This window comes from Ixodes scapularis, unplaced genomic scaffold (genome assembly GCF_016920785.2).
Source record: "Ixodes scapularis isolate PalLabHiFi unplaced genomic scaffold, ASM1692078v2 PGA_scaffold3__209_contigs__length_174095766, whole genome shotgun sequence".
Taxonomy (NCBI): Eukaryota; Metazoa; Arthropoda; class Arachnida; order Ixodida; family Ixodidae; genus Ixodes; species Ixodes scapularis.
The window spans coordinates 53,487,465-53,515,305 of record NW_024609868.1 but is presented as its reverse complement, the minus strand read 5'-3'; the positions used below and the strand labels follow the sequence as shown (position 1 = coordinate 53,515,305).

The following is a 27,841-nucleotide window of genomic DNA, read 5'->3' as shown; positions in this document are numbered from 1 at the left end:
ATCCCTTTTTTTTTTACATTTGTTTATATTGATCGTTATTGACTAGAGTTCACACTAGTGTAGTATTGAACCAGAAAATGTCATAATCTCGAATTTTCGACGAAAAACAGAGTTCCGTTTTCTCGATCGAGCCCTGTTGTTTTGGTTAGTGGGGAAACCAATTTATGCTTTAAACGCAATTGAAAACGTTAAAAAATAATTTTAAAGCTTTACAAGATAAATATTTTGGGTACAATTGAGCGCAGTGATTAAGGAAACTACCGCGATTACCCCACTCGTCTCCACAGTAAATCCAAGTTTGGCTAATCCGTGAATCGACGATCTGTTAACCATGATATCAAGATGGCTGCTCGCGTAGCTTTGTAATGTTCATTGGTAGTTCGCTAATCGTGCAACTGAATTTGTTCTTGAATTTCTCGTGAAATGTAGCCCGTAGCCATGGATACAAACGAACGTTATGCTCTGGAAGAATCTCTGAAGCAATATGAACAACAGGTAAGCCGGTGCCTTCGTGCTTCATTTGAAAAACGATGTCGATGCGCGACCAAGATTCGTAACTGGCACGAATCCGCACGCAGCTCCAAGCCGTTCACATAGCACTAGAATCATCGGACGACGCACAGGCTAGCGATCTCCTGGAACTAAAACAAAACCTGGAAGAAGTAATATGCCTCACAAAAAGTAAGTCATGGCTCCGGTACCCAAGTCGCGATGGTTGACAGACAGGTCGTCTCCTGTGCGCAGCTAGTTTACAAGCTACCCATGCTCAGAATCCCGCAACAGAGGCGACAGAGGGACGGCGATCGCTGGATGACTCTTCCCAAAGCATCGACGACGAATTTGCGAGGTTTCAGGTGAGTGCCCTTCACGTTGTATCTCTTAACTTGTGTCAAACGTGATTCTGCAAAATAACCGCAGCCCCCGCTCTCCTGCCCTTTAATTAACTGACATCACGGACCCTGTTACAAATGGTATTCTTCGACGGTGTCCAGGCGGAGATTGCCGGCTTGGGAGGCACGTCCGGGCCGGCCGATGTCGCTGGTTCCGCTGCCGAGGAGGACCATAGCAAAGAACTTGCTGAGCTCACCGACCATCTGGAAGGGTCCAAAGTTCGGGCACCGTACTCAAAGGACTGGGGACAAATGGAATACCACAATGCGATTGTACTGTCCGTAGAGGCGGCTGACATAGCTCATGTGGATGACATCAGAGTGAATGTGAGTGCTGTATTGTTTTGGCTGGCAACATATTTCAACTCGTATTAGTTTATGTCCCTGAAAAAGAGAGCAAGGAAAGAATGGGATATGTCAGCCTACAATTCATATTTTTTTTTTAAGAAGAATGCTATGCATGCTTTGAGTTTGCACTGACGTCAGATCATTCATTTTGCACCACCACAGAAGAGAGAGAAGGAAGCTGCTTCCCCCTCTTTTCTAGTGGTGGCCAAAGAACTGATGGGATGACGTTAGGTGCAAAGCGTCTATATGCAGGATGTAATGGCACTGCGACTGAAAGTGACTTTACACATGATGCAAAACTTTTTGCATCCTGCCTGGTTTACGGGGGAGGTGGAGGAGTGGGAATACACACTTGGTAAAAAAAAATAGCCTGTCGACGAAATGTTGCAGGAGCATGTGTCTACGAAACGGAACAGTGTTGACGAAATGTGTGCCCCTGAAATGCATATTCACGAAAAAGTTGTCCGCGAAATGTGTTTCCACGATACATGTTTTGACAAAATGCTAGGGACCTGAAACCCACCACTAAATAGTGTGAGCTCTACAAGCTCTCCACATCGTGCTTATAGCGATTTCTGGTCGAGGTGCACGACGTCGGGCTTATATCATCTTTCATTTTTATAGAGAAGTGGTTTCACCTGTCGGGATTTGTTGTAATCTAATGGAAACTGGGTCCTGGGGATTTCTTGTTATGAAAGAAATTGTGTCATTAGGGAGCATTAAGAAGTAGCTTCTTTGTGACGATTTGGCGACAAAGTATGAACCACAATGAATGTAAAAGCGGTGTGTCCAGAGCTTAATCTAGGCTACTATAGCTCTGTGCAGCTAACAAGATCTAGCTTCCTTGCGCTGCAAGAAGTTATCATGCTTGCTCGTACCATGCTTGCACACAGTTCATACCAAAATCTCTCGAACCAAGCGATCTTTGAAACCGGTAGCCTTCCTACTAAGGATTCTGGCCTGTCTGGTTTGCAGTTTAATCAAGGCTGGTTGCAATGCCATCCTGGTACATGAAGAAGGTCTTCTGATGCCCAGTATTGTTCCTCAGCCCTTTGCTGATTTTATCTTTAGGTGTTATGCCATGACATACAATGAGTACTCTAAGCACTGAACGTCCAAGGGCAGGGGATACTTCGCTTCTTTACGGCCATACTGAGTAAAATTGAGTTGCCACAGAAGCATAAACGAGGTCACCGATTTGATTAATTAAGAGTCGCCCAGAAAAACGTCCTCATTCGTGCTTTTACAAAGGTGTTCACTCAGACATAACCAAAACAATGGCTTTAGAGCCTATAAAAAATGCCAAAACACAACACACTGGGAGTCACTCCAGAAACTACCAGGTACCCCAAAAGTCTGGGATCATTGGGAGTTTCATACGACATGCTTGGAATGAACCCCTTTATTTACAAAACATCAGATCCAGTCGATGCTGTCGTTAACATTCGGTTAATGATAGTAGGATCAATATACTGACAAGGGTGCCTGACTTTGGATGCCAGGTGCTGCGGGTCAACAATCTTTGCCGCATAATCAGTGATTTTTAAAGTGTATCCAAAGAAAAGCCAGGTGTTGCCAGGTCTGGGTTTTGCAGGATCCATTATACCTTTTCCTGGGCACCAGTGATAAACATATATATGGCACAATAGTTGCATAATGAACAGGTGCGCTGTCGCGTTGGAACCAGGCAGGTTACTTGGCTTCTGGGTTCAGCAGGCTAGGCAGTGCTTAAAATCAAACATATTTAGGTACTCTGTTATGGCATCTCCAAAGAAAAATAGACCATCAATTCATTCCAGACCTTTGGGGTGCCTGTACATTGAACAGCAGTCAATAGCTTTTTTGCTGCTTCCTTCAAGATCTCTATAAATGATGGCTTGTACTTTATTCAAAATCTTCCCTTCACACTTTTGTTTTTTTGTTCTCATCCAGGTGATGTTCACTCATCCTACTACTCCATCCATGAAACCGTGTTCCTTCTTCTTGGAAGGACACTGCAAGTTCAGCGCGGAACGCTGCCGCTTTTCGCATGGCCACGCAGTGCCATTGTCGGATCTCCAAGAGTATGCGGAGCCGAGCTTCTCTTCCATGCAGCTAGGGTCGACGTGCCTCATCCGGAACGATTCCGACGGCCTCTGGCAGCTGGCAACTGTTGACTCCGACCAGGCATCGACGCTCTCAAAGAGCAGTGCCGGGAAAATCATGGTCAGGTTATCTCGTTCGGGAAAGGCAATCTCGGTGGCCGCTGAAGATGTCTTGCCATTGGGGGACTATGGTGGGGCCGAAGACTCTGATTCTGACTCAGACTTAGATCTGAGCACGGAGGACGGGCCGAGTGAAATGTGCCTTCCACCGAGCGAAGCCAGTGAGGAAGATGCATCTGTACCTGTGATAGCCTGGATGCCCAACGAGTCTGCGAGCTTTCCTCTTGGTCTCTGGGAAAAACATACGAAGGTGAGGCATTATATTAAGTAATTTCTTGAATACTCTAAAGGATAGTGCTTTGCCTCACCTTTTGGTTTGTTTTGTGCTTTTTTTCTTTCTAGGGTATTGGATCCAAACTCATGGAGAAGATGGGCTATGTCTGGGGGTAATTATCTTTAATTTGTAGGCTCTTGAAATTTTTTTGGTAATTAACATAAAACATATATATTTTTATTTATAATGGACAGTCAGTCAGTATAACCACACTGTGCATGCCATGAAACATAAGCTAATTTTGACAATTAATCAGTTATAAATAGTACATTAGACATTTGTTGGACATTGTTGTAGTAGTTGTCCAAATTTATACCGATTTCTAAGGTAAGTGAAATTGAGGCAAAGAACTTTTGTTGTGCCAAAGTCTCTTGGTTTAAATCAAGTGCTGAAATTGGATGAGATCCAGTTGAAGGAAATTAAATCAAATTGCTAGTGAATCAGATCATGCAGACTTTGTTGGATTTCATTCAAACATACATATGTTTAGGGTAGTAAAGGGCCTTGAAGTTTTTTGGCTTCCAAGACCACAGCAATGTTGCTTTTTCATTTAGCAGAATATGGCACAGCCTGAATACCGCATCCACTTTACTCAAGTGGCTTGTGCATACCCTTTTATTTCAGGTTAGGTGAAAGAAAACTGTTAGGTCATATTCTGTATAACTTGTGAGTTATGATAGTTATGATTCTTAAACACTTCACTAGAGGACAGGTTGATGTTTTCAACCAGATATGGAAGCATGTCTGTTTACTGAGTGAGCAAGGTTGTCAGTTAGCAGTGCACTAACTGATGTTGCTACTCACATCGGCACTACGTCTTGAATTTGTCCTCACGCGCCCGGTAGGAAATTGATAGCAAAGAATATTTTGCCTGCTGTCAGGCTTAGGGCAGTAGCATAACCAGGAAATTTCTTCTGGGAGGGGGTTGGGGTTGGTTGGTTGGTTGGTTGGTTGGTTGGTTGGTTGGTAGGTTGCTGAGGTGGCTGGGATGTCCATGACTTGGTGGGCAAAGGAGGGGAGGGGGGGTAAAAGTGCATATGTAGGGATATTATAACGTCGGCTGGATTTCGGGAAGGGGGGTGGGGTGGGGGTCTGAAGCCCCATAAGCTTCCGCCCCTGGCTATGCCACTGGCTTAGTAGTTTATAAAATACCAAAAGCACCTCGAATCCACCGATATGGTTTAGAACCTAAGAACATTTCTTAGTCAACAGCGACAATGTGTAATGAATTTACAGGTTTTTGCACTTAAATTTAATCAGATTTATGCTGAGATATTATCTGGATTGGCCAATGTTGGAAACAATGTAGTATTCACTGTATTTATTCCAAAATGCAATACTATTTTGTATTGTAGGTTAGCCTTTTATTTTATTGCAGACCATAGAAAATGAATAAATGCAACTTGTGGAATGAGCCCCTAACAAACAAAAGAGCAAAACTAATATTGCACCCAAGAGAATGACTTGCATCGGGGAACTAGGCATCATTTTCCTGAGCTCAGAATTCCATTGCTGATCGTATTCTGGAACCTTCTTTTATTGATCTGAATGACTGAATATCTACATACCCTGTGGAAAAACAAGGAGCAGAACTTTTATTGAAAATTTTCAAGTAAATGCGACGCATACTTACTCACAGTAGTAAATATGTAGCCTTCTCTACTGCAAAATTACACTTAGTTATGGTGTCCTTAAGTTTCAGGAGCAGTCTTTACAACTCTGTGTGCTGTAGTCTGGTTAGGGTTAAATGAACACAATATAAAATTATCAGGATTGTTTGTTCTGGTCAATCGGCCGAGCTTTAAAGAATAATATTTTTTGTTTTTTAGGGAAGGCTTGGGAATAAGAGGCAACGGTCGAACAGAGCCAGTGGAAGCTGTCATCTTACCTGCTGGTAAGTTGTCCTCTTTTTTTAGCCTCTCTTGACTTATCATTCTGAATTTTCACTACAGTTTTTGAACAGAATGTACTAGGGTTGTGCGAATATTCGAAATGTCGAATAGTAGTTTTGAATGATAGACTATTCGATATTTGCTTCGAGAAGAGCTGCACTATTTGCGTTTTTCAAAGTGTTGATTGCGGTGGGTTAGCCCTGTTGAGTGTGCTTCTTTCTGAGCACCGGTGCTCGGTAAGAAGCACACTTAACAGGGTAACCCGCCGCGATAAACACTTGGAAAAGTATGAATATTGCAATTGCATGCTTGGAAGAAAAGCATACATTCAAATCGGGATGGTGCACATGTGCCGGTTGAATTTGGGAATAAATAGAAACTTTGTGAGTGTGTATATCTGCATTGTAGTAAAAGTTCAAAAATTAAACTGATTGTTATCCAAGAGTATAGTATGTTTGGCAGAGATGCCCTTACACCCTGCGTTCAACATGCGCAATTATTTATTTTTTTAACTCGAGATTAAAGAAGGCATATTTTATTTAGCAAAATTTGTAAATTCACTCAATTGGGTATAGTTGGTTATCTCTATAGGATTCATTTTATGTCAAATTTGTTGTTCACTTGCCATCCCGAGACATCAGATAAAAAAAAAAGATAAACTTAGCTTATAAATGACCGAGTGGAACAACCTTCACAAGTTAGCTGGGTTTTCGTTTAAGCATTACGCAATGGTAGTGAAAGGCGTGGAAAAACTATTCAATATATGCATCGAAAATATTCTGCCAAAACCAGTATTCGCTTTGAATTCGCTTCGAACTCAAAATCCACTATTCACACGAGACTACAGTGTATATTTAGAAAATATTTCAATGCTTTTCCGAAGTACATCAACTTCTCAGGTCAATTTGGCCCAAAAATATATAAGTTTGGTTTTTCAAGCTGAATGTTTTAGGACTAAGATTTAAAACCCTAGTTATTTGCTTAAAAATGAGGCAAACGTTTTTGGTAACAAGATATGCACTTCTTCTTTTTGGTTATCACTTCTCGAACCAAACTCCCACAAGGAAACAACACTGAAAGAGCTGAGAAATCCAAGCGGTTTAACTACGAGAGGGCAAACTTTTAAAGAGGGGAGGTTGTTTTGCACAACAAGCCACTGTCTCACTTGCATGGCTTACAACATAAAGAAGTTAGTCTCTTTCTACCAAGCTAAAGTGTTTATAGTGATGCTTTGACTTCATGTACCAGGCAAGTCCTTGGACAAGTGTATGGAATTAAGGGAGAAAGGCCTGACACAAAACTCAGCCAAAGTCCAGAGGAAAATGCTGCTGAAGCTGCAGAGGCAGGAAGAGAAGCTGCAGAGGCAGTACCACAAAGCCTCTAAGCCTGAATCCGTCTTCGACTTCCTCAATGGACAGATCTTTTCAAAGAAGCGTGAGTTGCTCCACAGCATTATGGTTGAACATTTGTTATCTCATTCGTCAGTCAAAAGTTTGTTATGTATTGGCGTCTTTAGCTGTCATGTCAAGGCTACTAATGATTTTTAGTATCGTATATCTGTCAGAGGGATATCCTTAGTCCTCCCCTTGTTTTGCAAACATCTAAAGAGAAAAGTACTACTGGAGCATTTAACAGCAGACATCCAATAGACATTCTCTTATAAGAAATGTTCTCTACATGTTTTTTGTAAGCAGTTGTGGCAGAGGTCGCTGTAAATGCCACAGGTTGTCAGGAAGTTTGCATGTATAGTATACTATACGCTAGGATTCCATGTTTTTGGATAAATCCAAAAAACCCAGAAAAACGCCTCCAATAAAATATTTGTCCATAGAGATTTATCTGATAAATTCCGAATTCCGCTGTCCCAATAAAAAAAAAAATGGTAATACATAATAAAGTTTAGTCAGTGCACAAAGTCGATAGTCTTGAGAAAATGCCACCTCAGTTTCCTTTCAAATTTCAGGATCATTGACAAAAGGGGTCTACCGTTTATTTCGTCAAGGTTCATTCCGGTGAACAAGTTGTTGTATTTATAGGTCGCAATAAAAATCACTGTTGCAGTTCCCAGTTTAAACCATACTATTTGCACTTCTTAGAGGAAAGACGTGTTGTGTTTTTTTAACAGTGAAAGCTATGAACTAGGAGTTAAGGTATTAACTTTTATTGAAGCAACACTTTCTTCCAAGTTTTGTTGTGTGACAGAATATTGCCAATAGCAAGGGCACCAATGCCAAAACCAGCTGAAGAAATATTATTTACTACAAGCACATTCTTTCAAATCTAGATTTTTTAAAAATAGGAAAAACTGCAAAATTATATTCTGAATTTCAGAGAATCGGGAATGTAACAATATGAAACTTTGATAAACTCTGAATTTTCGGCAAAAAGTAAACCCTGAAAATCACCCTTCGAATTTGACAGAAAAATAACTCCGAAAACACAAAACTCTATCTATAACACAGTTCTGATGAGGCAGAATTAAATATATTACAAGATTTTTCAGAAGCACTTGCAGCTTTGAATTGAAGGGTTGGAATCAAGGTGGGTGTATCAGTTTTAAGATAAGAGGACCTTTGCATGTAACCACCTTCTTTTGGCCTAAATTTCTTTTAAAGGGATACTACAACGAAATTTCGGCACTTATTTCTTGGTCTATTCGTGTTCGAGGGAGTAGTATCACATCAGACACACCAATATCTCGTTAAGAAAAGACATGAAAAGGAATTTTAAAAGGAATTAAACAATTAGCAAAGAGCACCTGGTAGATGTCGCTAAAGCCTCGTTTGTAATGCCCGTCTAGGAACCTTCACAAGGAGTGACGATGCCCGTCTCACCTTCGGCCACCACGAGAAAAGAGGGAAAGAAGGAACTCCCCATTGGGACTCTCTTTTGTGTGTCCCAGACGTCGCTATTGTCCCTCTACAAGATTATAGAGGATTAACTCAAAATTCGTACAAAAGCAGCTTCGGGGTTAGTTTCGGTGGTCCGATCGCTAGCGTGCTTCAGTGGCTGGGACGTACTGTTGACGTCAGCCTTGCCGCAGCTTTGCTCATCCCGAGGCAATCTTCGTCACGACTGCGCCGGATGTCACTTGCTCTCCGCTGGATGCTTTCCAAGCGCTTGCCAAAGTGGGCCGTTTATAGCGAAAAATACAGTCATCAGGCTCAGAATACAAACGTGCGTTTGTCATTTATGGACATTGTGGATCATATTCAGCCTATTTCGGAACACGACGGATATATTTCAAATTTCGTTGAAGTATCCCCTTTAGGATTGAATAAAATTTAGCCTGTTTGTTTATCTGGATATGCTTAATATTATTTGCTGGGGCTCCATCTTTATGAAATCATTTCCAAAGACTGTACAGTAAAACCTCGTTATAACAAAATGGGATATAACAAACTAATGGATATAACAAAGCAATCATGATTCCCCTTGCTTGCTAATAGTGGGAAGAAATGGACATTGGCTATAACAAACTAATGGTTATAACGAAATAATTACGATCGCTCCTTCAACTTTGTTATAACGAGGTTTTACTGTATCTCCGTTTTGGTCATTTATATGGATGTGCCTATCTTGCTCTCTGCCCTTCAGTTACCTTCTACTTGTCTCATGGTCAACCCTTTAGTATAAGAGGTGAACGCCATTGTGCTATATAATTTTTCTCGTAGCTTTTTGGAGGCTAATACTCTGGCAAAGAGGTTGAGGGTACTTTGATTTTTTATTATGTTAATGTATACCTCTAAAAAGAAAAAGCAATAGCCATGAAGACCATGCGACGTGGTGTCATATTGCACTCTACTTGTACAGGAGCTGTGCCAAAAAGTTTTCTTCTAGGGCTTGAGTATAGAGATGGGCTTGAGGGCTGAACCAAGGAGGAGAGAGGGACTCATTATGGGTACAGTTTTAATACTCTATATTATGCAAATTTGATGGAAGGGGGAGGGCAGTGGCAATAATGTACGTGAATGGAGTGTTCTTTAATCTAGCCTTCCTCTTGCAGTTTCCCCTTTTGCTCGTATATTTTGCAATCTATTTTCATCTTTCTTGTTTGCCAATGAACTGAGAAAGCAAGCATGTGTTGGGTACCATACAAAGCAACACTCAAAGTAAACTTGTGTTGTAGGTGCACAGTGCATAGGTATGCAACAGGTTCATGAATGCTGCTAGCTGAACTGAGACGCAATGTGGAAAATCATTATTTGTTCAAAATTTCCGTTCTAGACCGTGCAGACAACAAAGGCGGTGGAGCTCAATCTCTCCTTGCCAAAGAGAAGTCAGCTAGTCAAGACATCAAGTCGACGTCTTCGAAGGGACTCAGTGTTGAGGTATGTTTAGGCCCCATCAGGCAACCTCGGCTGTCTTGGAGTACATGAGACACATTCATTATCCTTTTTCAAACTTTATTAGCAAACTCTGTCATCTATGCCACAATCTGTTGGCATCAAAATCAGCTTTGCATGTAGTATGTTCAGTCCTTATGACATTAATTTGTTGCAAATAAAAAATGAAAGCCGCTTACAACTCCCTGTAATGCCGAATTAGAGCGCAGCTCTTGAGAAGGAGGAGGAGGAGGGAAGGGTACTGGGGGTCACGCATTCTGGGGGGGGGGGGTCACATGACCAGGGGAGGGATCACGTGATCTTGAGTGGTCACGTCCCCCCCCCCCCCCCCCCCCTCCAAGGTCACGTGACCCCCCAGAGAAATTTTTCCACTAGATTTAGCGGGGAAATTTTTCTGCTAGATTTAGCAGGGAGATTTTTCCGCTAGATTTAACGGGGAAATTTTTTGCTAGATTTAGCGGGGAAATTGAAATTTACCCATAATGCACCGCGCAATTACAGCAACGCCGACGGCAACACCGCTCAAGCCGGAAACGGGCGCCTAAAAGCTGCGCCTTAAAATAAATGTGAGGATGGTAGAGCATGGAACATATGAGCGGTGAAACTGGGTGCCGCACTACACTTGCCACTCGCTGCCAGGTGCTCCACAGTCGCACTGTGTGACCTTTTCTGAACCAACCAGATCCTAGCGCTGCAGCACCGCGAGGATGTGACATGGGACGCCAGCACCGGTTGCTATAAGTGTTGCTGCACAGCGCCCGTTTGCATCACTCATGTGTTCCCTGCTTAAGTTCAGTGCTGACTGTGGAAACCACGCTTCTGGACTGGAAGTTGCGTTCTCTTTTACATGTGCATATTTTAATTTTTTTTTATTTTCAACTTTAATATTAAAAAGCAAACTTTTTAATATTGAACTTAAAAAGTAAGTGGTCTTTTTTTCCTTTTCTTTTTTTAAGGGGGGACATGGCCTCGGAATTCACATTTTTCTGAAAAAAAAAAAAGTTTTTTTCAAAAAGGATATGTTTATGTTTATTAACTTCAAAAGAATGGTTTCAGAAACTTTCATTTATAAACATGCAGGATTCATCTCGCAATAAATTATTTTCGACGGGTCGGCAGCCCTCCGAGTCAGCAGGGAGCAAGTTTTTTGTGTTTTCTATTTAGTGCTGCTTCATACTTAATTAACATAGTTAGAACATCTTGCCCCCATTGGAAGTGCCATTTACTCTAGATTTTGCCCGTAGAAGTTTTCCAAGTTTACAAGTATCAATGGCCAGGAAAGCCCAATACATCCAAACAGAAAAAAAATCTGAAAATTTGGTATGGGCAATCTTATTGGCTGAGACCTGAAACAGGGTTTACGATTGGTCATTCCCAGTTACGTGATAGTCCATCATCTTCAGTAACTCTCTTTTACAGTATCTTCCACTTCAGATCCTATTCCTGCTTTGCTGCTCTTTAGTGCGATTTGCCTCTTAGTTCTTGCCAGTTTATCTGTGAATGTATGCCTGCTACAAAAGCTAGCGTGCCTACAAACAACACAAACTGGTAGCTATTGCCAGGGGAACAAGGAAGTCTCAAAGAGGAAGGTGCTAACAATGCACCAGGTGAATTTCGCCTACCTCGGTCTCACAGAAAAGTAAGAAACCTAAAGTTGAAACTTCAACTGCATTTTTCTCAGTTTCACTTTTTGGCAGGAAATGTGGTATGAAGAAATGTATCATTGGACATTTTGAAAGTGTGAAGATTTCATTCAGTGGTGTCTTGGACTGACATTTTCTGAGGAACAAGTTAAGGTACTCATAATCTGAGAAAGCTAAATTCTTCACGACAAAAACTGAATATTTTGAAATGCTGAAATTTGTGAAAATCATTTGCTCTTTTTGGGTGTTGTTGTTTTTCTCTAGAATTGCATTTTCTACACTTAATTTTCACCTTAACTTGCACTATGGGTATTCTACTTCACATTAAATCAAACATTTTATGGATTGCAATTATTATTTTTCTAAAATACATAGCCTAATAAAGTAACTTTTTTCTGGAGCTTGTTAAACATAGTATGTTGTAGAATTGGCCTATAAGACTAAAACTTTAGATGTCATCAATCCTAATGGGGTTCAATTCACCCTTAAAGTTTGAATCAATTTGAGACAATGGTTCAAAATTTGAACCTCCCAGGACATGTCCCCCCTTAATGACTTGTACATATGTGGATTGATATAGCTGGGGTAATTTGCTTTTCTCCATTTTGTTTGCAAGGAAAACATACATGTGTAAAAATTACACTGACCATCTAGTTACGACCTGATAAAGTGCAAGATGTTTTACAGCTAGCTTTTCTGTATTGAGCTGAGCGACACTTATTTTCTATCGCCTATATGTCAACCTGTGTATGTGTGTTGTCCCCTTTTTTGTTACCAAGTCTGGGATTTTCAAGATATATAAATTGGATTGGTTCAGAAAGCAAAAGGTTCAACTGCTGCCAATATGGCAGAATTAGTGAACTAGCTCGAACATACCCTTCCAGCTTGACCAAAGGGGGCAAGGTGCTGCATTTTGTCAGCATATGACGGTTACAGATAGGCTGTGCTTTTTATTGTTTTGTTGCAAAATGGACAGTAGCACTTTGTATGCTTCAGAGTCTCTATCTTTCATGTGCTCTTTTGCAGTCACTTCAGGTCACTGAAGCCATCAAGAAGGCTGAGAGGGAAATTGTGAGGTTGGGCAAATCTTCTGCAAGAAACAAGGATAGGTAGGTGTTTTGTGTGTTTTACTACAACTGCTTTAGTTTATGTCGTTCCAAAGGGAAAGCAAGAGTGCTTACCATTTCTATATGGCTAGAGCAGTGAGATTTGCTGCATTTATTAGAAATGATCAATTTATGTATTTCCTTTTTTTACCAAAAAATACAATCTTGAATGGAAACTTACTTGAATACAAGCTTTAGTGGATAATGTTTTGCAAACAAAATTGCATCTTTGCAAACTAGTGTGACTGCAATCAGCTAAAAATGTTGATTCTGGAGAACTGACAGTGATTCCTTTCCTCAGTGTTTTCTGAATGAACAATATAATTTTGCATTAATACTTTTGAACCAACACCTTCTGCTCCTGACAAATGAGCACTCCATGCTTCAGTGCATGCATGTCTTATTATAGACCATTCCATTTAGCGCTCTCTGGGCGGCACCATTTTGTTCGACAGCAGCGCCCTCTCCATACATCCGGGGGGTTCGGCGGGGTAAAACGAGAGAGAGGGCACGCGCCCTACTCCGCTAGCAGACGACAAACCGGGAGGTTGCCATTCTCCATCTTTGGGCTGTACCGACGGGCTGTACGGAACATTGAACTCTCGCTCGTGGCTGCCGTTGTGAAGTGGTTCCCGTTCTTAGAATATTCATGGCTACTCCAAACTCAGCCTATAGCTCTCTGTTGTTCTATTTTGGTAAATGATCAACTAGCATATCTTTTTCTCGTTACTTAAAGGACACATGCAAAGGAAAAAAACATTTTTTTTAAACGGCTTAGATGGAAAAAGGACACCATAAAACAATTTTACAACGAAGAAAAAAAAAATTTTAGAGCTATATTTACGGCGCAAAACGAATTTGTAGTTGGCGCCCGCGGGCACCGCGGAAAAGTGGTCCGTATTTATCACGTGACTGGTCCTTATTTATCACGTGGTGCTTGCGTTCTTTCGGAAGCTTCCTATGGCCTCTAAAAGTAACTTATTCATCTTTGTTTGAAGTATAACAAAAAACTAAGATGAATGAGTAACTTTTAGAGCCCAAAGGAAACTCCTGAAAAAGCGCAAGCAGACGTGATAGACCTGTGCGCCGGTCAGAAGGCGGCGGCGGCGCCCCGAAGCAGACAAACTTGTGCGGCGGCGGCGACGGCGGCGTGGAGAAACGCGTTGAAGCGGCGTTCGCACAACGCTCAGCGTGCGACGGCGACGCAGCGCGGCGGTGCGCGGGCCTACCACGTGACCAGCAGCGGCTCCCGCGAGCGCCAACTACAAATTCGTATAGCGCCGTAAATATAGCTCTCAAATATTTTTTTCTTCATTGTAAAATCGTTTTATGACATCCTTTTTCCATCTAAGCTGTCTAAAAGAAAGTTTTTTTCCTTTGCATGTGTCCTTTAAATAGCAGTCAAGTGAGCCGGCAGTACTACCCTCAACTACTGCGTGTATTGCGGCAGGAGAGCATGTTTTTATTTATTATTTCAGACTTCCACTCATGGTCGCTAAAGGCCTACACCAGTACAAACTTTGTATAGTAAAAAAGATACAGCAACCGGATTTACTTTTCGCCGGACAGACCGGCCAATCTGAGACAGTTTTCCCAATTTTTTTTTTATTTGCACACAGGTAATAGCGCAATTGGACCCTGTTAGTCTTTTTGTCTAGCATAATATTGCACGATAACTGGAATACCAAAATCTGCACATCTGCGCTTGAAAGTTCCAAAATGACGCAATTTTAAACAAAATTTGCACGCCAGTCGGATGCTAGGTACAGCCCACTCGGCGGATCAGACGACATGCGGGGTGAAAGGGAGAGGGCATTTTTTTCTCTATATTACCCTTTCTGCTATGACCCTAATGGAACGGTCTATAGTATACTCCAATTTATAAGTACTGGGTACTACTGATATCTAAAAGTACTAGGTAGTTATATTGGCGTGCCAATATTTTGGTACTTTTGTTGAATCCATATTCAGAGTTATCAGGGGTACTTGAAACAAAAAATTGTTTTCTAACATGTTCCTTCATACAAAATGGTTAAAACCAAGCAAGGCCATTTCATTACTTTTTTTTTCTCATTATTACTAAGTATTCTTAAATATAGATCTCTGCTTACCATTTTATAAGGCTCCAGCAGAGTGCAGCAGACTGCTTCTGATGCTGCTCTAGATAAAGCACTTTCGAGAGTCTCACGCTTTTCACTGTGGCTTTAATGAGGCATCGCTTAATCATGAGAATTGTTATAAGATGACTGAACAAATGCAAATCTTTAAAAAATCAAATCTAGTTTAAAATTCTTTTTTTTTTTTTTTTTTTAATTTGCTTGTTTTATTATTTCTGGACATCCTACTTTCATGAATAAAAATATTAAAACAATATTTGGACGAGAAACTAGGAAAAAAACATGCCTGATTAACTCGCGGTGGCTCAAGACATAGTAAGTTGATGCGAATATTGGCCGTCTTCGAGAGGCTGTCACTCGGCTCAGAGGCGCTTTCTATGTTTCTCCGATTTGATTTGCCACAACACTAAGAAGCGTGATTTTCAAGTTTGGAACTACAGAAGCAAGCAGAAGTTTTAATAAGGAAGGCGGCGCAAAAGCAAGCAAAGAATGCCGGTGGAGAAACTTTTATCGCTGCATGCTAAGCCTAGCCATGGCAAAGGCGTCTGTTCCAGTGCAATTTTGCTGCTCCATTCACATATGTCAGCACTTTGTAAAAGAAGATTGTGTTTTTCAAAAACGTTTACAGAACAAGTGGTTATGGCTGTGCAAGTTTAGGGATGTGCGACATCGGCGTGCTGACAATACTTCTGAGCGATCCCAGGCGAAAATCAGCCCACTTCCAGCTGGATTATGGAACTGGTCCCAGCTGGAATTGAGGCAGTCCAGCTGGATCCCAGCTGGACCCAGTTGGAATCCAGCTGAACTGCCTCATTTCCAGGTGGAATCAGTTCCATGATCCAGCTGGAAGTGGGCTGATTTTCGCCTGGGATGCCATCTGCCCTGCTTGTCACGAGTGTGGCTGGAAAATGCAAGGGATTTTCACGGTGGCAATCAGTTTGTCAAACAATGTTTTATCGACAGATTGCTTCGTCGACAGATTGTTTCGTTGACATGCGACGATTTATCAAAAGGCTTTGTGCATTTGTTTCATCGACAAGCCTTGCAACGTTTCGTCTAACAAAACCCGGCTGTTTTTGTAACAAAGTTTTTGCGTCTTGCCTGGTTTACGTGGGGGAAAGAGAGAAGGTTGGCCCAAGGCTTGGGTAAACACACCTCAGTGAATTACGCGCTAGCTCCTAATGATTTAGTAAAAAAAATGTGTAGTCAACGAAACGTTGCAGGGGCATCTGCCCCTGAAACACCCAGTGTCAATGAACCATGTGGTCATGAAACGTGTGTCCACAAAACGTGTTTTCACGCAACATGTTTCCGCAGAACAATAGAGACCCGGATTTTCATCGTCCCCCATTTTACACTTAGAGAGGAGTGAGTGCCTCAAGTGGGTTTTTCTCTTGATGTTAACTTCTGAACGTGCCACGTCAGATGGAGACATTGGTTGAAACCAAAGCTACGACAGTGGGAGCTCGTGCGAGTTTTACCATCCGTCAACTTGAAAGCCACAAACTTCTGCGCTTCAGTGCTATGCTCAGCCTGCTAAAACGCATACACCACAAGACTTTTACTGGCAAGAAAGTTTATGCCGCTACCGCAAAAACTGCCAGCATCTAATGTAACGGTGTTTGATGGCACATGGCACAAAAGGGGCCAGAAAAATCACACCATACAGTGATGGACAGTTTTAGTGACTCTGGATGATTCCTGGACATCCTACCTATGTTATGTTCGAATTTGATGCCATTGCAGTCGATTTTTAAAGATTATACATCTTTCAAACTTTCAAGTGCATTTTTTTCGTTTTGCAGCTTTAAGTCGTCTTTTCAGTTTGGGCACTCAGTTTTCGGTTCTTAGAGCCTTTCCTTCGTAATGAAAATATTTGTGCAATATCTTGAAAATGTGTAGAGTACAGGTATCTATTTGGAATTGCAATATCTTAATTATGTTTTTGTATATTTTAACTAACTTCTGACTGGCTTCTAATAAGAAGGCTTTATGAAGTCTTTATTTTCCTCTTCTAGATTAGAACATTTTACAAAATCATAGTCCCTGATTTGCCTCAAAATTCGCTGAATACACCAACAAACATTGCTGAAATAGTAACCTAAATATTGGGCCAGAATGATTTTTTTAGCAAAGTTGTTGAATTTAAATTTTGGTCCACCGTGTTTTTCAAAGCGAAAGTCCCTACTGGCAACAGTGAAAAAGCGACATCAGGAGAAGGCAGGTGTTCACTCTCTGAACTGTAGACATTGTTTCCAACTGATTACAAGCAGTTTCGTGGCGTGAAATGAATGCTTCGGAAGCCCGCTTCAGCGCCCGCACAGTAGCACGAAACATGCTCGGTGTAGTTCATTTTTAGACTGCCCGCTCGACCTGCAAGCTTGCCTTCCTCTGACGTCACGAAATTGAAGAGCACAGGTATATTCGAATGTTGGTTTTGGCATCATATTCACTTGCCAATTTCACAATAACTATTCTGAATTTCGCGATACAAAATAGCATACTGGAAAGAGCAAAGGCTGGTGATTCTGAAAATGTAGTTAGTTGGGGTAGCTCAAAAAATCGCCCGAGTACACTTTTAAGCTTTTAGGGATCCTGCACATAGGTACCTTTTTTTTATATAATGGAGCATAATAAAAGATGCGAAGGTTCGGCAGCTGCTGTTCTCAAGAAAAACTCAAGGTTTATGGCAGAACTTTTTTATTTATTGCATAGTAGCTTAATTTTTGTGTTTTCTCCATCTACAGAATACTTTTAAGTGACAGCATTTGCCATTGCACATCTTAGTGGAAAGAGCATTTTTGGGCTTAACAATTGTGTTTTTTATCCTTATCCTTATTTGCTGTTCTCCTTGTATTTGTCTTGATTGGTTTTCTGCAAGTTGTGAAAGGAAGTTGACTTGTAAGTTTTTGTATTAAAAGGTTGCATTAGATTCTAGTAAATACAGTATATGCACGAGGAACTCTAAATGTTTCTTTCACCCACCCTGTACGTCTAAAACCTCAATGTGGGCCTCTACTTAAAGAAGGGACACCAAGAGCCAGATAAACAAAGGCAGTGGCTAATCAAGTAATAGAAAGCACTACTTATACTTTGTTTCACTTTATGATGGGCCATACATGATGCTACGAGCCATAGAAGCTAATCCAATATTGTGCCAGTAATTATCACATGACTTTCGGACTGGGTGCAGCGACGCACGGGGTGCATATTCATGTGATAGGTCCACAGTGCTAGATTAGCTGGGACGACTCGTAGCACTTGCTGCAGTCTATAGACCGACACGCTGTTTACAAACAAGCCCGCGTTTGCCCACACCAGGTGTGGCCACTGCGTGTGCGCAGAAACCGAATTGAAAAAAAGCGAAGCGTCTGCGCATGCGTAGTGCCGTTGACAGTGCCACTGCAGCTGCGCGACGTCAGGGACGCGTGTTGGTCTATAGTAAGGTGACGCAGAGCATAGCAGTAGGATGATAGCATCCCACAAACCTTAGTTGAAGTACTAATTGGAACCAAGTCACTTTTTTTTTTGTTGTTGTTGTAGGGACAAACTGATGCATGCGAAGGTGGAGAAGAAGATAGAGGAACAAAGGCAGCTGATCCGACAGCTTCAGTCCAGAGAACGTTCCATTCAAACCGAACAGCAGCATCGGATGGGCAATGACAAGCTCAGGATATTCTAGGTGATGTTGCATTGAAATCAGGTGAGCTATTTCAAGTGCAAGATACATTTCGATATCAAATCAAAAGTATTTTTTAGTAACGGCAGTGCCAGATGCTTCTAGATGTAGCATCTGAAAGGGCTAGGTGGCCTATGAGCTGATTTAGAAGCTCTAACCTTAAGAAAATGGAAGGTGTCCTCCATTTGTAAATTACTGTCCGGGGGTTGAAAGCTAGAGCTCTAGCAGGAGATGAGGCTGCATACTGATGGGAAAATTTAAAAATAAAAACTAAAATTTAAGTTTGAGCTAGTTACAAGGGTTGTTTTGCACGTTATACGAGCTCAACAGGTGTACCACAGAAGCTGCAGTGATATGCTGTGTAGGCTATCGTTACAGAGTACTGTTTCTGCTTGCGAACTCTGAAAACTAGCAAGTCTTACTGCCCACAAAACTGTGAAACCAGAATTTTGGGAGTATGATTGTTTTTATTGAACGTCAGTATCAAAGACATCACTCTCGACCGGATTCTTGGAGAACATTCGGTGTCAGCATCAGTGTTCGAAGCCATCGAGCCTTTTGCTGGCCGATGTAACGACTGCAGTAAAGACTACCAATAGCGTTGACTGTTAACGCTGGTAAAGTGCAGCAATGAACATATTTACAGACCACAACACGGTTAGCACTAACAAGCAATCTTAAACTGAACGTGCTAATTCTGAACACCAGCATTTTCGTTAGCCACGCCAGCTAGATGAAGAGCATCTTGCATAACTGCCGCTTCCTGTTATTCTGCTTTTCTGAAGTGCAAACCATTAGAGGGAGAAGCGCACTTCCAGATGCATTAACGTGCATTTGCACATCGACTATTATAATAAACAATAATGGGTGTGTTCAGATAAGGACAATCATGGGGGTGTCATGTCCCTTTTTTGTTTTCAATTAAATTTTTTTATGAGGTAGCAAAAATTGTCTACACAGTGGAACAGACGTTGCTTTTAAAAAGTACTTCATTGTTGTCGTGAGAAAAAATTGCGACTGAAAGGGGGTGGAAACGATGACTTTTCCGATTGCGCGTTGACGCTACTTTGAGGGCCCCAGGAGTAACAAGTACAGCTCTAAACCATTAATAATTTTTACGTATATTGCACACAAACTGGTCTACTTTATACACTCCGTGCGACGCGACCGGCGCGCCGCCGCGCGACCGTTACCGAAGACTGGCAGTGAGAGCCCCAGCGAAACGAAACCACGCCTACCACGCCGTGTACATTGGTACGCATTGAAGTCGGAGCGGTGCGGTTGCGCTGGGTTCACAGCATGAACTACTGCGTCGTTAAGTGCTCCAATAGTTATGCGTCGTATCTCATGGGGACGAAGTTTCACAGTTTTTCACCTTGCCGCTGTTTTGTGGGACAGCGACAACGATATGGACCCGTGCCGTACGACGCAAGAAATTTGGTCTCTCGATCATGTTTTCCACTGTGTCGGCACGGCTGAGATATTCTGCACTGCCGCTTTGCGCTCTGCGTTTGTTTTCGTACTAGTAACGCCTGCATATCTCAGCTCGAACTGAAATGCCATCGCACACTCGCGGGTATGCAGTGCGAATTTCGTTGAAGGAATGTCCTCCAAAGAAGTTTCGTCCCCATCGTACGTGTCGATGATATTTCCGAACCAGTATGGCACGCAGTCTGTACTTCATGAAGAAAGATTCAGACGGTACAAAGAGTGACAAATATGAATCTAAGGGAAACTACAATGAAACTTGGAAACACTGGACAATCGATGTTTGGAAGTTTATGTGGTGTGCTTTCTTTTTTGATCAGCCTCCTTTTGGATGGGGAGCGCCGACACCCCGAGTCTTGTAGACAACCATTTTTTTTCTCTGCTTTAGAGCCACCTATCGCAAAGTTGTTCGAACTGGAAGTACCGTCCACTGGTCCCTTTCGACCTGTAAAGTGTGCACCTCCCGGCCATTATGAGTGGTATTCTCTTGACAGTCTTTGACAATCAAAACCGGCTCCCATTTAGTTACGCCACCCAAAAATATTTCCATCTGGTTAACCTATGCCACCTCTTTTAGATATAATAAGTGTTTTGTAAAGTTACGGTTGTCAAAGTACGTGTGTGCCGAAGATCAGCACCTCGCACAACCAGATTACTACACAACAGCTGACCGCAAAAGTCTTTGACGGCAAAACCGAGTGTTGGCAAGCAACTTGGTTTTCTAGGCTTTGAAACCGCTTTTCGCAACGTTGTTTCAATTGAAAGTACAGTGCACTAGTCCCTTTCTACATGTAAAGTCTCCATCTCCCACGACGAGTGGTATTCTATTTAAAGCCCTTTTACGTTCAAAACCGTTTCCCCATTCAGTTACGCCGCCCAAACCAAATTTCCACCTGGTTTCCGTATGCCACCTATTTTTGGTATTATAACCGTTGTGTCAAGTTACGGTCATGTCCAAGAACCTGCCTGTCTAAATCTGCACTTCGCACAGCCCGGTTATAACACAACATTTTGGGTCTAATATTGGATATTTCTGACAGCTTTATTCCTTTATTCGTTCGAACCATAACTTTCACACCTGCTGTCTTAATAAAACTCGGCCCACTTAGTGCACAAATTTAGTGAACATCGCGCTCGCCTCCAAATATCATCGCCCCAGCAGTCCTACGTTTACAGCGACGAGAAAAACAAATTTCCCACTGAGAGCAATTATGGTGGCGGCCGTCTTGCTTTTCGGAAACCCCTTTTTCGACCGCAACTAAAGGAATTACGCCTAATAACGACTCAAACTCAATATATAAGAAGCGGAGAACAGCTAAATGCCCTTCCTCAATCTGCCCCAGCACTCATGCAACGTCACGCTCAACTTATTGGCTCAAAAAGCAAAAGTTCCGTCCGTGCGCGCTTCCGCCGCCACAGCTTCGCACGCGTAAAGGCGCCGCAGGCTGCTGGGCGCGCCTCACTGTCGAACGCCAGCTCCTCCGCTAGCGGCGCTACGCACGTTTATCAAAGCGCCCCCTATAGTTCCCGCACGGAGTGTATATGTATATTTATAGAAAAAAATACAAACTTGGCTTTGATTAAATTGCAATTAAATGCAAAGATGCAAGCGAGCTTGACAAGAAGGACGAAAATAATCCCTGGAGAAGGGGAACAAGAGGGACAAAGGACAAACCCAAATCTTCAAACACGGCTAGGTGACTGGTGCACAACCGAAAGTATCTGCCTGGTCCAGGTATCGAACCCAGGGCCTCTCCATTTCCAGTGGAGCGCTCCACCAACTAAGCTAACCAGGGGTTAGACGTCAGTAGAGCAAACGGGTTTTATAAGCTGCCACCAGTCTAACACCAACAAGGGTGAAAGGCTTGCATTTTTAAGGTTATGATTAAATTGCAATTAAATGCAAAGGTGCAAGCGAGCTGGACAAGAATGACGCAAATAATCCCTGGAGAAAGGAAACAAGAGGGACAAAGGTCAAACACAAATCTCCAAACACAGCTAGGTGGGGCTGGGCTTAGAGCGTGCCGGGACTTCCCACCTAAATTGCGTCTAACAACGTAAATATCGCACACATTTTTTTTTTGTGGAAAAATTATTTTAAGAATGTGTCCCATTTATGCCCTTTAAAAAAAAAGCTTTATTTTTTCATTTCAGTGTTTCCTTTAGAATGAAACCCTCCCCCGGTAATTGACTCCCACATAAATCAGGCTGAACGTTTATTTTTCTAATTTAAAACAATGTAATGCTAAGCTCCTTAGAGGCTAGTCATGTCCGTCCGATGTCCGGCGTCGGGTGCTCGTGCTCACGAGCACGTGCTCCCGTGCTCGTGTAGGGCAAAAAAAAAAACAACCGCATCTCCACGTGGTGAATGATGTTGATTGGGGCGAAGCTCTGGTGGTGCTTGTCTGCGTAGACGGTGAGCCGCAGCATGTCGAGCCTTTCGTTCGTTTTCATCCATGTCAGAGAGAGAATGTGTGGTATGGAACGTGGTTATATACGCATTTGAGCATTTGACCGCAGCGTGACTTGGATGAAAACGAACGAAAGGCTCAGCATGCTGCGGCTCAGCGTCTACGCAGACAAGCACCACCAGAGCTTTGCCCCAATCAACATCATTCACCACGTGTAGATGCGGTTGTTTTTTGTTGCATATCTGGAACTGCCAATTCTCAAGAGAAGCCAAGTTATTTTTTTTTGTGTGTGTGTGTTTAAAAATAAACTCAAATAAAATCAATTGAATTATTTTAGTAGACAAGCTTGTGGGTATTATACATAAAAATATTAATGTTTTAGCAAGTTATATTTGTTGCATCGCATAGACGCAACAAAGTTGCATCGATGCGCAGCTGGGGAATCATATCCACCTCCTTTCAAGCGCAATTCTTTTCTCAAGAAAAAAGGATGTATCCTAATCAAGCAAGGTCTGTTCCATTGTGTGGACATATTTTGCTACCTCGCGTAAAAATTCAATTGAAAGCAAACAAAATAGAAATGACACCCTTATGACTGTTTTTGTTAGAGCACACCCTAATGCTGCATTCTTCTTGCTACTTTGTGCTAAAGCCTTACAGAAATAGAAAAAAAGCTATTTTGCAAGTCTGTACACTGCACGGCTATTACTCGCAGCAGGTCCCGGTCTTTTGGTCCCACCGTGTAGACTAGGGCCCCGCCTTTGACATTGTTTAAATAAATAAATAAATAATAAAAAAGGACAGCACATTGTGTTTATCGACTCTGTTTTTCTTTTCCCTTCTTTTGGTGTAAAAAATACACATAGTAACAATTTCAGTTTCATTGTACTGTACTTCCATTCTATTTATATTTATTCCCTGTTTTCTTGTGTTGTTTGTTTCTCTTGCAGGAATTCTTTTTTACGGGACACTGACTCCAGGTTGACACGAATGTTAGATAGACTCTTCATGCTCATTGTGGTCTGAGACAGAAACTATGGGCTCCTGGAATCAATCGACTACCTCATGCAACACTAGAGAACTAGAACCTGCACCCCTGATTTCATCTGAATCACAACATGCATTGGCATTCCCAATCTTCAAGCAGGTTTTGGGATGTATTCTGTTTATACACTCCTGTAAATATTATTTGTTCGAATTTTATTTTGCAATAGCAATAGCATGCTAATACTAATCTGCTATTGGTCTAAATTGGATGGGCTAAACGAAGGATATCTTTCCTCGAATAAGTTCTGTGTGTACACTTGGTGGCAGGTCCAGAACGAAGTGGAAGCTCCTCCCACCTCTCTCCCCTTTGTCAGAGCGAACGCTGGAGAGGAAGCGACCTCCTCTCCCCCGTTCGCTCCGCTGAATTGGAAAGGGTGGGAGGAGCTTCCACTTCGTTCTTGACCTGCCACCGACTATAGGTGAATTGCATATAATTTTTCTTTTAAATTCTCTATAGCTCATCAGATAAGGTACCTTACTTCCAGTGCAAGTGCAGTTATTCATTTGTGAAATGAATGTTCACTTCTACCATACAAACCTTAATCCAGCGAAAAATGAGCATACAGGAAATACCTGCTAATTAATGCAGTGGTACATTGTGGGTGCCACCAGTTGAATTTAATCCGCTTGTTTCTTATAATTATATCATCATCATCATCATCCTATATGCGATTTATCAAAGACCAATCCCCACTGTCACTTCCGAGCAGTTGTGGTTTGCGCTCGTGTCTGGGCTTCACAAAGAACACTTGCAAATTAAAGCTTTTTGATGATAGCCTCTGGTCTTGATTCTTTGCCATTGCATATATGATGGCCACAGGTCTTCTTACATTCTAACAAAAACAAAAATTTCCATACTATACTTTGTCTCATCCTACGATGGACTAAAGGCCAAAGCCAGGGGCCGCCAGGTCCAATCACGATCCACGCTAAACTAGGACATGCTTAACATTGATTAGGTGCGAACGAATCATGCTCCGAATCCAAAAGCGCTGCGTCATTTCTATAGTTTCGACACTGCAGAGCCTGTATGCCGTGGCTTTCTTTGCAATATAAAATCGTTGACTCACTCAGTGCTACTTGATTCGAACTACTGTCCGCACACCCGCGTCAGTGATCCGAGACGCGATCATCGGCACGTGCATCGAAGCGATATAACACTCAATTTTTAAGTCGCTCGTGATTGGATCTGGCAGCGTAGCTTTTGCCTTTAGTCCATCGTAGGATGAGACGAAGTTCTTTTGTTTTTTTATAGGAAATTTTCGTAGATTGTTTTCGTCGTTCCACAACGCTCTCCGCAACTTGCTACGATACCCGGAACTCCGCGCAGTAGCGGCTTCTCCGTTGCGGAGGGCTTTGCGGAGGGGGAATGAGCACGGTCTACGAAAACTCCCACTTCCTCTCCGAGGAGAGAGTGCGCTTCGGCCACGGGGGCGCAGACCGTTGGCGCGAAAATGCGCTCCAGATGAAAACCGAAAAGTAGCTAAAACAAGTCTAAATGGAGTTTTTTTTTTTTTTTTTTTTTTTAAACATTACAAAGTGCTGCGCATTATTTGCTTCTGTAAGGTTCTAAACTGTACCTCTAAATTTACAAACTGAAAACTTAGTTACTCAAAAGTAGTTAGAAAGCCCCTGAGAAGAAAAAGAAAAAAGTTTTTTTTTAAACAGCTAAACGCAAAATAAATTTTACGCGATATTTTTTTTTTTTTTTTCACAGCAATATTGACGGCGCGAGATTAATTTGAAATTATGCGCGCAAAGTCTATGACGTCACGGAATGGTCATTCGCTCTTTTGACCTCAACGGGATGGTCATTCGCTCTATCCACCTCAAAGTGCTACGTGCCCTAAATGCCTTGAGAAAACAACTGATAAGGAGGTGACTACCACCTAAACCACGTTTCGCGCCGTCAATAGTGCTGCACAATTTTTTTTTCGCCTAAAATTAATTTTTTTGACACGCGTGTTCCAACCAAACTTAAAAAAAAAAAAAAAAAAATCTTTTTTTTTTTCTGTGAGGTTTCTTTAAAATTTTATTAACCGACCGTTATTATTTTAAATAGACCTATGTGCGTACTTTTTGCAGGAGCGATTTTGTCGCGTTTCGAGAAACAGCGTTTTAAGACTCAGCTCACGCAACACGCGCTTTTGAGAGAGAGGGCTCCCGCCCCTCGCGCCGCATTGTCAAAGTCACTGATCTCTATGACAATTGCTGGATCGCGCTTCCCCGCTTGTTCGCTGCAGCGCAAGTGAAGCCACCGGGCTTCACTCGCTTGGGATACGATTTGCCGTTTTTGCTAGCCTTTGCTGCGGTTTTCCAGCGTGCTGACGACACGTTTTCTACTCGTTCGTCGTCATTCGCCGAAGAAGTTTTTTGAAGACTCTGTGTATTGTTGAGACTTGCCGTTGTGAACACGTGGAAAAGTTTACGAAAGTGCAGTGTCGCAGGAAAAAGGCACAACGCGTCGAAAGGAAGGGCTGGCGGCGTGTTCAAAGGATCCTTGTCACGCCGAAGTGCCGTGTCTCTGTGCCTTCGCACGCTTGGATACCGACCAAGAACCGACGCCGTGTCTATGTGTTCAGCGAGTGCAATGTGCGTGAAGCTGTTCGTGCCTCTGGATCAGCGTCTTTTCCTCTCGCGGTTTAGGAACGAGCTTAATCCAGCGTCCACTAGCGACGGAAGATGGGGAGAAGGTACGTCTTTTTTTTGTCCTTAGACGATTTACACAATACCGTGCACAACAGCTCCTCATCACTGATCAGTGCTGGCTTATTATCAACCTACTTAATTGCACTTGACGTTTGAGCGCGGCTCGCCTAATTGTAATTGGTCAACAGATTGCACACGACCATATCGGCCGCGCTTCAAAGATTTTCATTCTCGCCGTCTTGTACTTTTGCTTTCGAAAAACCCCCTGGCTCCACAACGTTGCCCTATTCGTGCTCCCACGGAATCTATTAGAGTAGATTTGGGACATAGCCATGGTTAATATAGTACATAAGAACACGTACAGATCTCCCCCTTTTATTGATAGCAACTCACCGGAACAGCTGGACGATCCAGAACTCCGTGGCCGATATATATAAATGATCTAAAGGCATCTACGCGCGACACACGTTCAGAACTTTGGCGCGGCGTCAATTCTTGACCGGTATCCAAGCGTGCGAAGGCACAAAGATGCATCACTCGGCGTGCCAAGGAAGCTTTGATCACGCCGCGACACGGGCGACACGTTTTCGACGAGTTGTACCTTTTGATACGGCTTCACGCACATTGCACTCGCTAAACACATTCACACGGCGTCGGTTCTTGGTCCGTATCCAAGCGCGCGAAGGCACAGAGACACGGCACTTCGGCGTGCCAAGGATGCTTTGAACACGCCGCCAGCCCTTCCTTTCGACGCGTTGTGCCTTTTTCCTGCGACACTGCACTTTCGTAAACTTTTCCACGTGTTCACAACGGCAAGTCTCAACAATACACAGAGTCTTCAAAAAACTTCTTCGGCGAATGACGACGAACGAGTAGAAAACGTGTCGTCAGCACGCTGGAAAACCGCAGCAAAGGCTAGCAAAAACGGCAAATCGTATCCCAAGCGAGTGAGGCCCGGTGGCTTCACTTGCGGGAGCGGCAAGCGCGATCCAGCAATTGTCATTGAGATCAGTGGTCAAAGTGGCCAAAGTTGACAAAAACTGCACGCCACCGCATCTCCTGCAAAACCGCAAACTTTTTTGTGCTACATTGTCAAGGCTGGCATAGTTTTCACAATGATGCTGTCAAAGCTGCTTGCGCGAGTGTGTGAATTCATTTGGTTTGTCCTTCACGTGAAAGTGAATGCGAATAGTAGGGGTGTCGCGAACCGGCCGCGGTTCGAGTTCGACCAGGTTCGACTTTTTCGAACTTTTAGTGGAAATTTCGACGAACCTTCTATTGAGGTTCGACTCGTGTGCGCATGCGCGACAGGCTGGCCAGTTGGCTTCGGATTGGATGATAATGGCTAAGAGATGAATGAAGTGCAGCGCTGATTGGTTATTTCAGTTAATACAGCACAAAACAATTAAGTTAATAACTTCTTCAGTGATTAGAATTGGTTTCTTTAATTGCAACTGTTCATAAATTTAAAAATAACCCTTCGCATAAAAAAAATTTCTCCAAACTTAGACATGCTTTTATAAAGGTCTGGCCACACTGTCCACAAAGTCGAACCGGTCGAATCTGGTTAAAAGTTCGAAGGTTCGTCGAACCGGTTCGACCCAGTCGAACCCCGAAAGTTCGACCAAAAAATCTGGTTCGACAAAAGTTCGCGACACCCCTAGCGAATAGGATACACGACGTGCTCGCGCAGCAGTGCGGTGCTACAGCGCTGAAAATTAAGCGCTTGACAACGTAGCAGAAAACA

The 27,841-nt window shown here is 42.6% G+C and overlaps 1 protein-coding gene across 1 annotated transcript; it reads left to right on the top strand.

The window, feature by feature from the left end:
- The first annotated feature begins 39 nt into the window (after positions 1-39).
- Positions 40-24,220, top strand: LOC8025180 (zinc finger CCCH-type with G patch domain-containing protein). The gene is made up of 12 exons (XM_029994197.4): positions 40-495; positions 579-681; positions 745-854; positions 993-1,217; positions 3,171-3,692; positions 3,785-3,828; positions 5,546-5,610; positions 6,857-7,042; positions 9,836-9,939; positions 12,624-12,706; positions 18,364-18,523; positions 23,349-24,220. The coding sequence occupies exons 1-11, from the start codon at positions 439-441 to the stop codon at positions 18,500-18,502; spliced, it is 1,638 nt and encodes a 545-aa protein (XP_029850057.2). The 5' UTR covers positions 40-438; the 3' UTR covers positions 18,503-18,523; positions 23,349-24,220.
- The last annotated feature ends 3,621 nt before the right edge of the window (positions 24,221-27,841 follow it).